This window comes from Alosa sapidissima, chromosome 23 (assembly GCF_018492685.1).
Source record: "Alosa sapidissima isolate fAloSap1 chromosome 23, fAloSap1.pri, whole genome shotgun sequence".
Taxonomy (NCBI): Eukaryota; Metazoa; Chordata; class Actinopteri; order Clupeiformes; family Clupeidae; genus Alosa; species Alosa sapidissima.
In genome coordinates, this window is record NC_055979.1 from 19,991,686 (window position 1) to 20,004,432 (window position 12,747).

A 12,747-nucleotide genomic window follows, 5' to 3' on the forward strand; every position below is an offset into this window, starting at 1 on the left:
AAGTGTGGTCAGTTCGGCTGTGGCATGGAGGGAGGGGTTGTGCATATGTGCTAATATAGCACGCAAACAGTGAGGCAGAAGACAGTGGTAAAAAGTGGCTAGTGGACAGACAGTTCAAGACATGGAGGTGGTGAAGAGGCAGACAGACTATGCGGAGAAGTCTATTTCTCCTCTTCCCTTAAGTGAAGCATTGAACAGTTCAATGGCCCTGGGGACGAATGACTTCCTCAGTCTGTCTGTTGTGCAAGGCAGTGAGCAAAGTCTCCAGCTGATCAGGCTCTTCTGCTTAACAATAGTGTTGTTAATAGCTATTTCATTACGTGTCATATTTTGCTTTACTATAGCAATAAAATGTAATCTCAAACACTCTGAGAGCTTTTATCTGGTATAGTACAGTGAGCATGATTGCAACCGCTCGCAATGAATATTTCAGACGGCTGGGAGTAAAAAGCGGAGTCTGCTTGCCTTCCTTTGAGGCCTCTGGGGGCGAGGCCCGTGCCGCTGAAACGTCATGTCTCCTCCCACACCATGGTTATTCATGAGCAAACTCGCCTGCGTGACTTTACGTGGTGACGACACGCGACAACTGCGGGTCCCGATTGCAGCAGCCGCTTGTCATTGTGACGAAGATTGGCACTAAGGTAAGCTGTCACTCAAAATCTTCTTTTTCCGTTCCCTATCAATCAAGCAATCTGAGCCACACACAAAAATGCCGTAGGCGAACAGGCACATGGGATCCTGAGAGGCGTAATATGTGTAAAGGCGTAGTGAAATAATGATGTGCGGAACGGACGGCCTTTAGCGTAAGGCGATTTTCTGGGAAACGAAGGATGAGGACCAGGAGCAAGGCCCAGTTTTTTAATCATCTTTTGTAGAAGTGCGAATGGCGCTAGTGGCGGGGAGGGAGAGGCAGCTGTCCCGAGATTGATTGATAGACGGCAGTGGGCAGGTTTTTATAACAATTAAAGGGACAGGACGAGATTTTACAAAGAAGAAAAAAACAACCAGTTTATAATTTTAGCCGCAAATATGACATTCGGCGACGCTAAACGCTGATGTTTGCGGAGGCCAACGAAGCCCCTTGTGTAAACAAACATTCACCTCCATTTCAGACGGTTTCCTGCTACGGTTACGTTAGCTAGCATTAGCCATGGCTGTGTTCTGGGGAGGAACATGGCGCCTACATGAGTTCGACTATTCTAAAAGACATTCTTAATTCTGCAACCCAATGTAGGCTACCGATGTTTGCGTTTTGTTCTTTGTAGATGATATTTCTCATCACCAAGCCTCTGAATTGTGTCATTGACAACGATAGAAGTGAGTCTACACACACAAACATGGGCACAAAAGTTTCGGTTGTGTCGATACAGTATTCAGCATTTTCGAGCGTTTAAGGGCGTGAATGCATGCACTCCCCTTGTGCGAGTTGCAGCAGTCAACATAAGCGGAAAGCGGCACAGAAAAGGCGTGTGGTTGACCGATAAGGTTGCGAGCTAACTTTAAGCAGCCACTAAAGCACGAGGCACAAAATGAGTAATTTCCGGTCAAACAATTCAAACTAACCCCTGACAGCCCTCTGATGTTTTTGTCTCCTTTGACGGTTCGGACAAACACAAATACTATGTGTTATGTCGCCAAGTTAACACAACATTACACAAGGCGGCAAAGTTGGTGACCTTTATCGCTTCCCATAATATCCACACTATTAAATAGCCTACTATAAATACTCCTGATATGTGATATGAGAGTGTGATGGCCCCAGTGAGGCTTTAAGAATTACACAAGAGAAATAAAGCGAGTGCCGCATGATGACTGTGATGTGTGTGTATCCGCAGGACCGCTGCTGCTGACCGGATCCTCTATAATGATAAAGTACTCCGGACATAAACATTAACAATGATGGCTTCCCAGTCCATGCCTGTAGAGGAGTATCAGGAGGCTGAACAGGTGAGCGTGCGTGTGTGTGGGGGTGTGCGCGGGCATAAGCACCTATGGAAAGTAAAATCATAAAACTTGTCCATCAGTGCAAACCGAACGGGGCGGCCGCGCGCGCGGCCCCGGTAGCGTCCGGTGGGCGGTAGTCAGAGAGAGTAGTTATGCACGACACGCACAGCCTCACGGGATCAGTTCTCCGTTCATTCATAAAGATCTCTGTTTCATTTACTGTAACGAAATCTCAGTTCACCTTGACACACAAACTCACACTGCCAACCCAAATGGATGGTTTGGGTCATAAAACCTACACACTGGCCATATTCATTTTGAGAGTAATGGAAGCCTCAGTGCCTTACATGGACATGTTGCCAATTATTTCATTCATTTTGAGTTACAGTGTGAGTGCAGCTTAGATAAGAATGCATAAGAATGCAAACCCTACAACTAGTGAGTTCAACTACAGTATGATTTATCCCATGTTTTCATTCATCCTCAGGCATCACAGGTTACATTTGGAAAGACTGAAATGCATTTAAAATGTCCCTGGTTATGTTTGAAGAGGCTGACATTTTTAATTTGTGATATGCCTTTTTATGTTTGAAGAGGCTGAAATGTTTCATTTGAGATTTGCCTGGTTATGTTTGGAGAGGCTGAAATGTGTGTTTAGAGTTTCATGGAAGTGGAGTATGTGATGAGGAGAATCTCCCTCCTCCTGGGTAGTGGAGTATGCTATGAGGAGGAAGAGGATGACTAAGAAGAAGAGTGTTTAGAGTTTCCTGGAAGTGGAGTATGTTATGAGGAGGAGGAGGAGGATGACGAAGAGGAGACTGTGACTCTGTGAATCTCCTCCTTCTGGGAAGTGGAGTATGTCATGAGGAAGAGGAGGAGGATGACGAAGAGGAGACTGTGACTCTGTAAATCTCCTCCTTCTGGGAAGTGGAGTATGTTATGAGGAGGAGGATGAGGACGACGACGACAAAGAGGAGACTGTGACTCTGTCTCCTGCTGTCTCTGAGGCTTTTAACAGAGAAGAGGAGCTGAGGTTTGCTAGACTGTCTGCTGAAGATCTACACCTCATTTCCTGTTTCAGAATGACTCGTTTAGTTTCCCAAGTCAAGTCAAGTTTATTTATATAGTGCATTTCATACACAGAGGTCATTCAATGTGCTTTACATGAACAAAAGCAAACAGTAATAACAAATAAAAGCATAGAAGTGTTTAGATCACTGTCAATTACTACACCAAGATTTTTAACAATATCCTTTGCCTACAACAATTGTGTATCAAGGAGACTTTCCTTCTTTTTGCCAAATATAATTACTTTTTTCTTTGTTCAGCTGAAGAAAATTTTGAGACATCCAGGTGTTGATTTGTTCTATACACTGACACATAGATTCAAGGGGACCATTTGTGTGTCATCTGCACAGCTATGATATGAAATCAAATTAGTTTGGATGATTTGTCCAAGTGGGAGCATGCAATGCTGCACGTCCAGTAGCACTAGGACTGATGTTTTACCTGAATCTGTGTTAAGGCGTATGTCATTGAAAACTTTAATGAGAGCTGTTTCAGTGCTGTGATTTGCCAGAAAACCAGACTGAAAGTAATCAAAATACCCATTTGATGTTAGGAAGGTGGTTAGTTGATTAAAGGCTACTTTTTCAATAATTTTGCCAATAAAAGGTAGATTGGATATGGGCCTGTAATTGTTTAGCATGGAGGCATCCAGGTTATTGTTCTAGAGAAGTGGCTTTACAACAGCTGTTTTCAGTGACTTAGGAAAAGTGCCAGACAGCAGTGATACATTTACAATTTGAAGGGCATCTGCCGCTATAAGGTGAAAAACAATTTTGAAGAAATTGGTAGGCAGAGTGTCTTAAGACACATGAGGAAGAGCTGAGATTCTGTACCGTTTTTTCAAGTGTTTCGTAGTCTATCAAGCTGAACTCTGACATCAAGTTAAGTTTCCCTCTATTTGTAGCTGAAAGTTCAGTTGTTTAATTAGTAAATGAGCAGATATGTTGAGTCTGATTTAGTCAATTTTACCTTTGAAAAAAGATGAAAACTCATTTATTAGTTGAGAGAAGTTCAGGCGCTAATTGTGAGGGAGAATTTATTAACTTCAACAGTTGAAAATAGAAAATGAGTGTTATTTGAACTTCTACTGATATTGTTAGAAAAGAAAGACTATCTTGCTTTGTATATTTCAGAGTTATATATGCGGAGCATCTCTTTATGGATTTCATAGTGGATCTGAAGTTTGTATTTACACCATTTTCTTTCAGTCTTCCTACACTCTCTTTTTAGGAGTTTAACAGCTGGGTTTTCCCTCCATGGTGCTTTCTGTTTGTCCTTAACTTTTTGAACTTTTTGTAATGGAGCAATGTCATCCATAATGTTTGCCATCCCAGCAGTGTAACCCAGCAAGGCATCGATGAGATGGGAAGCATTCAGATCTTATTTAGACTTGGGTTTAGGTAAGGATTTAGGCTGCCAAAAGTTGCCAGGTTGAGGCTGTCGTTACAAACCTTTCACCTGTAATTAAAGTATGGCACAGGGCAATTCACACACACAGGGCAATTCACACACACAGGTCAATTCACACAAAAAGGACAATTCAATCAACTTCTCAAATATGGGCTGCGATAGACTCCCATAGGACACACAGGAGGACCCCTTTCCTTTGGTGTATATCCCCAAACACACAACGTTCATCAATAATGCACACACACACACACACACACACACACACACACACACACACACACACACACACACACACACACACACACACAGGTGTCATGAATAGTCAGTATGTGTTAGGAAGACCCATGATTGATCCACAACAAGGCTGGTTGGCAACATGTGACTCAAGCCTTCCTTGGCCTAATTGTGGATATGTGTGTGTCTGTGTATGTGAGAAAGGGAGCAAAAGAGAGAAAGTATCCCGAAATCAGGATGGCTTAGAGTGATTAGACTGAAATATCCAAGTGTGATCTAACATGCTCGTTGGCTGCCATGGTTGAGTATTTTTAACACTTTTTCTCAATCAGAGTCATTGTTTGTCCGTCACATGCTGTAGAGTCACACGGTTTCTCACAGAGCTGCTAGTCTGAAGCTGTTGGTTGGATGTGCTGCTATATGGTGCTAGTCTGAAGCAGTTGGTTGGATGTGCTGCTATATGGTGCTGGTCTGAAGCAGTTGGGCGGACATAAGGGATGTGCTATATCATATCAACATGTGATCGTTATGATGCGTAGCCTAGGAGACATGTTTATGCGAGCGCTGCAGGGTGAGCCAGAACAGGCAGGGTGAGTTAAAACTGGAGGTGAGGATGAAGAGGTGTGTGTGTGTGTGTGTGTGAGTGTGAGTGTGTGTGTGTGTGTGTGTGTGTGTGTGTGTGTGTGTATGAGTGTGTGAGTGTGTGATGTTCTATACAGTGCCTGCTTATGTGGTGTATAGTGCTGTGGTCTGCATCTCCAAAAGCTTCATGAATAAATGAGACAGTTGCTCTTAAGGCGTTTCCAGAGCCCCTGCACTTACCTCTCTAAACCTCGTCTCTTCTGCAGTTCTTTCTCTCTCTCTCTCTCTGTCTCTGTCTCTCTGTCTTTCTCTCGCTCTCTCACTCTAACTCCTGGCTGAGGTCACAGAGGTTACCTGGAATTCAGACAGAGTTGTATAGTGGTGCTGCTGATGATGATGGTGTGTGCGTGTGTGTGTGTCTGCGTGCGTGTGTGCGTGCGTGTGTGTGTGTGTGTGCGCGTGTGTGTGTCTGTGCGTGCGTGTGTGTCTGTGCGCACGTGTGCGTGCGTGTTTCTGTGCGTGCGTGTGTGTGTGTGCGCGCGTGTGCGTGCGTGTGTTTCTGTGCGTGCGTGTGTGTGTGCGCGCGTGTGTGTGTCTGCGTGCGTGTGTGTGTGTGTGCGTTTGGTGATGATCAACCTCTTCATCTCTCCTCTCTCTTCCCACTCCAGATGCCTGTTGGCCAGACGGAGTGTAAGTCGGGGGAGCGGTATGGGGATGCCACTGTTGCCACGGCGCCAAGTCCGCCCCCCTCAGAGCCACACACCCCCATGGACACAGATAAGGAGGCGATCTACAGGTACTTACACACAAACACACACACACATGCACACACACACACCCTCATGGACACAGATAAGGAGGCGATCTACAGGTACTTACACACAAACACACACACACACACATGCACACACACACACCCCCATGGACACAGATAAGGAGGCGATCTACAGGTACTTACACACAAACACACACACACACACACACATGCACACACACACACCCCCATGGACACAGATAAGGAGGCGATCTACAGGTACTTACACACACACATGCACGTCACACACACACACACACACACACCCATGGACACAGATAAGGGGCCGATCTACAGGTACTTACACACACACACACACGCACACGCACACACACACACACACCCATGGACACAGATAAGGAGGCGATCTACAGGTACTTACACACACACACACACACACACCCCCATGGGTAAGGAGGCGATCTACAGGTACTTACACACACACACATGCACGTCACACACACATGCACACACACACACACACATGCACACACACACACACACACACACGCACACACATGCACACACAAAAGCCCTTGGCCCTGCAGTGAAACTTGGACACATAAAAACACATAGTGGCACTGATGCACATCTATGTGAACTTTTCTCCTTTTTCACACACACACACAAATACACACACACACAGAAATGCAATATACCTCCTCTGAGGTGTGTGTGTGTGTGTGTGTGTGTGTGACGTGAGATGTGGGTTAGACCAGTTAGCCTATAGCTCCCTTTTAAATGGTCTAACCCACTTCCAGTGAATTATGCTAAGCTAGGCTGACAGTGTCAGACTGGGAAGAGAAGGGCATGTATCCTCTTATCTAACTCAGGGGTAGATGGCAAATTAAGCTAATTTCCCAAAACGTTGATGTGTTCATTGAAGTTCATGAATACTCCTGAATTACAAACAGAACTTTGTTTGTGTGTGTGTGTGTGTCAGACATCCTTTGTTTCCACTATTGGCGTTGCTTTTTGAGAAGTGTGAGCAGTCCACCCAGAGCTCAGAGTGTGTGTCGTCGGCCAGCTTCGATGTGGACATCGAAAACTTTGTGCGCAGTCAGGAGAAAGAGGGCAAAGCCTTCTTCAGCGATGACCCCGAACTAGACAGCCTGGTAAGGGACACACACACATGCAAGCACACACACACACACGCACACACGCACTTACCTGATGTAAACGGCTGCTGTGGTGTGTGTTGAGATGGTGAAGGCGATCCAGGTGCTGCGTATCCACCTGCGCACAGACACACACACACACACACACACACACACACACACCCCTCAAGTTAACGGCTGCTGTGGTGTGTGTTGAGATGGTGAAGGCGATCCAGGTGTTGCGTATCCACCTGCACACACACACACACACACACACACACCCCCACCCCTGAGGTTAATGGCTGCTGTGGTGTGTGTTGAGATGGTGAAGGCGATCCAGGTGTTGCGTATCCACCTGCTGGAGCTGGAGAAGGTGAGCGACCTGTGTAAGGACTTCTGCAGCCGCTACATTGCCTGCCTCAAGACCAAGATGAACAGCGAGACGCTGCTGAGCGGAGAGCCTGGCAGCCCCTACTCTCCAGTGCAGACACAGGTAACACACACACACACACACACACCACAACATACACCCATAACATACACAACACAACACCATTTAATCCCCATACACACATATGCACACAAATATTCTCTCACAAACACACTAATGCATGCATTTTTACAGTTTTTTTTTAAAACAATAGAATTACTGACGATCTCTTTATGTGATGTGTGTGCTTGTATGCGTATGTCTGTCTGTGTGTGTGTGTGTGTGTGTGTGTGTGTCAGACGCCCAGCTCGCTCACAGGCACGCTCAGTCCTCAGGGCATTATGGTTCCTGCCTCAGCCCTTCAGCAAGGCAATGTTACTGTGACAACAGTCAACCCCGCACAGATGGTAGCAGGTATGTCACAGTGGCATACGTCTCCCTCAGGTACTGCTGCAGCTGTTCACATTCACTCACACAATACACACACACACACACACACACACACACACACACACATTCACACGTACACACACAAACACACACACTCACACATTCAGACACACTCACACATTCAGACACACTCACACATGTACACTCACACTAACACACAGACACGCTCACAGACACAGTTCAAGATTGCAGTTATTTGTTCACATACCGTACTTAACCTGTGTGGGTTTGTGTGTGCGTGTGTATGTGTGTATGTGTTTACCCCATCAGGTGGAACGGTGTACCAACCTGTCACAGTCGTCACACCACAAGGACAGGTAGTGACCCAAGCTCTCTCTCCTGGGACAATACGCATCCAGAACACACAGGTAAGTACACACACACACACACATGCGCACACACAAACACATACACCACACACATTATTTTACAAGCTTTGTGTTGTGTGAGTGTTTGTGTACAGGTAAGTGTGTATGTATGTGCACATACAACATTACATTTTTATTTATGTGTGTGTGTATGTGTACAGCTTCAACTGCAGTTGAACCAGGACCTGAGCTTTTTCAGTCAGGATGAAGGTTCGTCCAAGAACAAGAGGGGCATCCTGCCCAAACACGCCACCAACGTTATGCGCTCATGGCTCTTCCAGCACATTGGGGTGAGTGAGGACACACACACACACACACCTGCGCGAAAGCTGTCACTTCGCAGTCACGTCAACTAATAGTTGTAGTATGAAATGTGAAGTGGCAGACAGTTTGGGTTCTTACAGTGGTGAGGTTCAGTTAGCTGTGTGGATTGAATGGTGGGATTAGTTAGCTGTGTGGATTGAATGGTGGGATTAGTTGTGTGTGTCTGTGTCTGTGTGTGTGTGTGTGTGTGTGTGTGTGTGTGTGTGTGGCACCTCTACCCCACTGAAGATGAGAAAAAGCAGATCACTACTCAACCTAACCTAACCTGTGTGTATTTGCAGCACCCCTACCCCACTGAAGATGAGAAGAAGCAGATCGCTACTCAGACGAACCTCACCCTCCTGCAAGTCAACAACTGGTAAGTCTCTCTCCCCCAACCTTGTCTCCACATTTCCATTAGCTGCTGCTCCATCATTCAAGATGCAGATTGGCTGAAAGCTAACTCTGCTTTACTCCCATAGGTTCATAAATGCTCGGAGGCGGATCTTGCAGCCCATGTTGGACGCCAGCCAATCAGAAACGCCCAAAAGCAAGAAGAAGCCACCCCAGAACCGCCCACTTCAGCGCTTCTGGCCCGACTCCATCGCCTCGGGGGTTGCCCAGCAACACGTTACCATGGCTGATGGTACGTGTGTGTGTGTGTGTTTGAGGAGCCATAGTGTGATGACAGCCTGTGGGTTATTAAGAGTCTCAGATTTGTTGAAGTGTGTGTGAGAGTATTTTAGTTCTGATCTGTGTGTGTGTCTGTCTGTGGTTGTGGTGTGAGTGTGTGTGAAGTGAAGTGTGTGTGTGTGAGTTTTTAGGTTTAATTTGTGATGTTCTGTCATGATCACTTCAGTTCAAGCGTGTGTGTGTGTGTGTGTGTGTGTGTGTGTGTGTGTCCCAGGCACCATGGTGGCGGTGGGAGAGGACGGGCTGCAGTCTCTGTCGTCGGACGGGGCCACTCTGGCCGTGCAGCAGGTGATGCTCGGTGGCCATAGCGAAGATGACTCAGCCGAATCAGACGATGAAGATCACACAGACCTGTCCGACGCCAACATTACCAGGCTGGGCCTGGGGCACAGCGACTCGCTGCAGTAGACTCACACAGACACACACACACCACGCTTGAATGGACTCAGATGATGTTACACAAAAATGCCAACCAAGAAAGAAAAAGAATGCACATATGGTGATATTGAGATTCTAAAACACACACACACACACGCACGCACACACACACACACGCATGTTTTTAGCGCTGTTCATAGTACTGTAGCTCATTTTGATATTGGAATACAGAAGTAGACAAACTTCTAACATTTTTGTCTAGTCAGAAGAATGAGTTTGACTGCTAAATGTACACACACATACAATGAGGTGTTTGCTTATTGTACATGCACACACACTAGAAGTCTCTCACACACACACACACACACACACACACACACAAAGAAAGCAAGCACAACCACAGCACACAGCGCTCTGGGGACCGCCCGCCACCCCCTCCCCCCCCCCCCACACACACACGTGCAGAGCGACACACAACCTCCAGGTGACCTCTGAACTCTAATCACAGAGGTCAAGGAGCTCCGTTCTCTCCTGCCCTCTGCAGTGCCAACCAATCATACGTCATCTTCTGTACAGTCCAACCAATCCAATCACACGTCGTCTTCTGTCCAGCCCAGCTGACCTTGGCATGCCTGTGTCTCCCCGCAGATAAAGCTGATCTATTTTTATACAGTGATGGCTGACTTCATGCTTGTCACCTCTGAGTTTTTGCTGTTTGGCCTTTTTTTGTTAGCTTGTTTTTGTAAGAGATATTTATGGATAAATATTTGGTTTTAAAGTTAGATGTAGGCCCCTGTTTCAAGGGCGTTTCATGGTGGATTTTTGTGCTACTTAAAATGACTGAGTTTGAGACTGTAACACAAGACATTATTTCGTTAAGAGAGCCTTTAGTCTAAAGCACACACACACAGTGAGTGAGTTTATGTTCATTACCATGACCTGGCTTCATCTGAATCCCACTCTATGCACAGACACACACAGTGAAACACCCTTTTTAGGCACACAATCAAAGGCAGAATGCAAAGAGGTGTGTGTGTGTCTGTGTCTGTGTGAGAGAGAGTGTGAGTGAGTGAGGGCAAGACCATCTTACAAAGCACACACACACACAAAGACGCACACACATTAAGAGAGACACCAGAGCCTTGCTCTCTCCGGATGATTTCAAAAGTATTCCGGACATCATGGCCCCTTCAGAATCATCTGGAAGATTCATGAACAAGTTTTTGTGCCTCCTGGAAAACACTAAACTGCTCACGGCAGCTGCCCCCATTTTTTCAACTCTGCTGAGAAGTGAAAGTCATGCATGCATACATACACATCCACTCACACACTCTTGGGTTGGTGTGAGAGGCTCTGAGGATATTTGGCGTGAGGTGCCACAGCAATGCGTTTGTAATTAAAAAAAAAAAAACACATGTAACTCTTTGCTTGATGTTTTGCTTGATTTTTATGTGAAGGTTTGCTCTCTTCCACTATACAAACTCTTGTAAGTGGCAGGTTTCTAAAATGACGTACACTACACTTTGATATTTATAATGCAAAAAAATAGCCGTTAACAAAATGTACATCTTTTTGCTGAAAGAGTCTTGTATAAAAAAATAAAACATTTGAAAGCTTTTTTAAAAAAAAGACTTGTGGTGTGTGTCTTGCATGTGCTGCCCAGATTCCCAATGGTTTGTCTAGACCACAGCATCAGCTTGCTGTCGCCCCCTAGAGGGAGGCTGAGGCAGAGCACAAACCCATTGAGAAAAGAGAATCAGGGCTGTAGTCCGCGCTCCACACACAAACACACACACACGCAGGACTGGAGTCGTCACTGCTCAGACACAGTGCTGGAATCCAGGGCTAGGGTACACACACACACAGGAGTCCTCTCTACGCACACACACAAACACAGGACTGGAGTCGTCACTGCTCAGACACAGTGCTGGAATCCAGGGCTAGGGTACACACACACACAGGAGTCCTCTCTACGCACACACACAAACACACACACACACAGGACTGGAGTCGTCACTGCTCAGACACAGTGCTGGAATCCAGGGCTAGGGTACACACACACACACAGGAGTCCTCACTACGCACACACACACAGGACTGGAGTCGTCACTGCTCAGACACAGTGCTGGAATCCAGGGCTAGGGTACACACACACACAGGAGTCCTCTCTACGCACACACACAAACACACACACACACAGGACTGGAGTCGTCACTGCTCAGACACAGTGCTGGAATCCAGGGCTAGGGTACACACACACACACAGGAGTCCTCACTACGCACACACACACACAGGACTGGAGTCGTCATTGCTCAGACACAGTGCTGGAAACCAGAGCTAGGGTACAGGCCAGTGGTAGATGGTGTGAAAGGGCCCATGCGGATTACAGTAAACTGTCATTTCATTTAACAGGTACTTTTCTCTGAAGCGATTGACAGCACAGTGCGGATGGTTTATGATTGCGGGGGTTGTGGTTTGTCCTGCTGATGGAACCACAGGAGAACTGCAGCCCAGTTTGACATGACGGGCCCAGATCTCAATGATGTTTTAAGTCTAATTAAAGCTAATTTAACAACTCCGCAAAATCAGTTTGCTAATTTCACACCGTGGGCAAGACCTTAACCAGCTCAGTACTCCTACTTTTGCCTGTCATTTCAATTAGAGCCCTATATTTTAATATACAGTGAATAAATACAGTCCTTCTTTATTAATGTAAATACATAAATCCAATATTAATATAAATACATATTTAAATACAGCATTTCATTTCTCTCCTCTGGAGAGGTGGTGGCTCATTAAACATCTAATCTATCAGTCCATCCATGTGGTTTTCAGAGGTGCATTCCCGAAGTGGCTCTTAAGGTTGTCATGGGGATGATCTCTGCTGGCTGCACAGCCCCCATCTTCAGGCTGGTCAACCGCTCTGAGCCTCTTCCCTCTAAACAATACAAACTATCTGTGACAGAGGCACAACC

At 46.1% G+C, this 12,747-nt stretch overlaps 2 protein-coding genes across 9 annotated transcripts in view; one reads left to right on the forward strand and one right to left on the reverse strand.

The window, feature by feature from the left end:
• The first annotated feature begins 558 nt into the window (after positions 1–558).
• The window catches only part of pknox1.2 (pbx/knotted 1 homeobox 1.2), a 20,804-nt gene continuing 8,615 nt past the window's right edge, over positions 559–12,747 (forward strand). Inside the window, exons 1-11 of one of the 6 annotated variants that reach the window (XM_042081341.1) lie at positions 559–641; positions 1,836–1,947; positions 5,907–6,034; positions 6,996–7,167; positions 7,472–7,642; positions 7,879–8,023; positions 8,300–8,397; positions 8,559–8,687; positions 9,003–9,079; positions 9,183–9,346; positions 9,608–9,823. In XM_042081341.1, coding sequence (XP_041937275.1) covers positions 1,897–1,947; positions 5,907–6,034; positions 6,996–7,167; positions 7,472–7,642; positions 7,879–8,023; positions 8,300–8,397; positions 8,559–8,687; positions 9,003–9,079; positions 9,183–9,346; positions 9,608–9,801 — 1,329 coding nt within the window. In that variant the 5' untranslated portion in view covers positions 559–641; positions 1,836–1,896 and the 3' untranslated portion in view covers positions 9,802–9,823. Of the gene's footprint in view, positions 642–671; positions 1,318–1,835; positions 1,948–5,906; positions 6,035–6,222; positions 6,272–6,400; positions 6,427–6,995; positions 7,168–7,471; positions 7,643–7,878; positions 8,024–8,299; positions 8,398–8,558; positions 8,688–9,002; positions 9,080–9,182; positions 9,347–9,607; positions 11,393–12,747 lie in introns of those variants that run through there. The other 5 variants (XM_042081337.1, XM_042081340.1, XM_042081339.1 and 2 more) reach the window with 5 other exon arrangements.
• Positions 12,481–12,747, reverse strand: part of LOC121698868 (transmembrane protease serine 3-like) — a 10,740-nt gene continuing 10,473 nt past the window's right edge. For 2 of the 3 annotated variants that reach the window (XM_042081335.1, XM_042081334.1), the window contains exon 14: positions 12,481–12,710. In XM_042081335.1, the coding sequence (XP_041937269.1) occupies positions 12,687–12,710 (24 nt within the window). In that variant the 3' untranslated portion in view covers positions 12,481–12,686. Of the gene's footprint in view, positions 12,729–12,747 lie in introns of all 3 variants that reach the window. The other variant, XM_042081336.1, reaches the window with a different exon arrangement.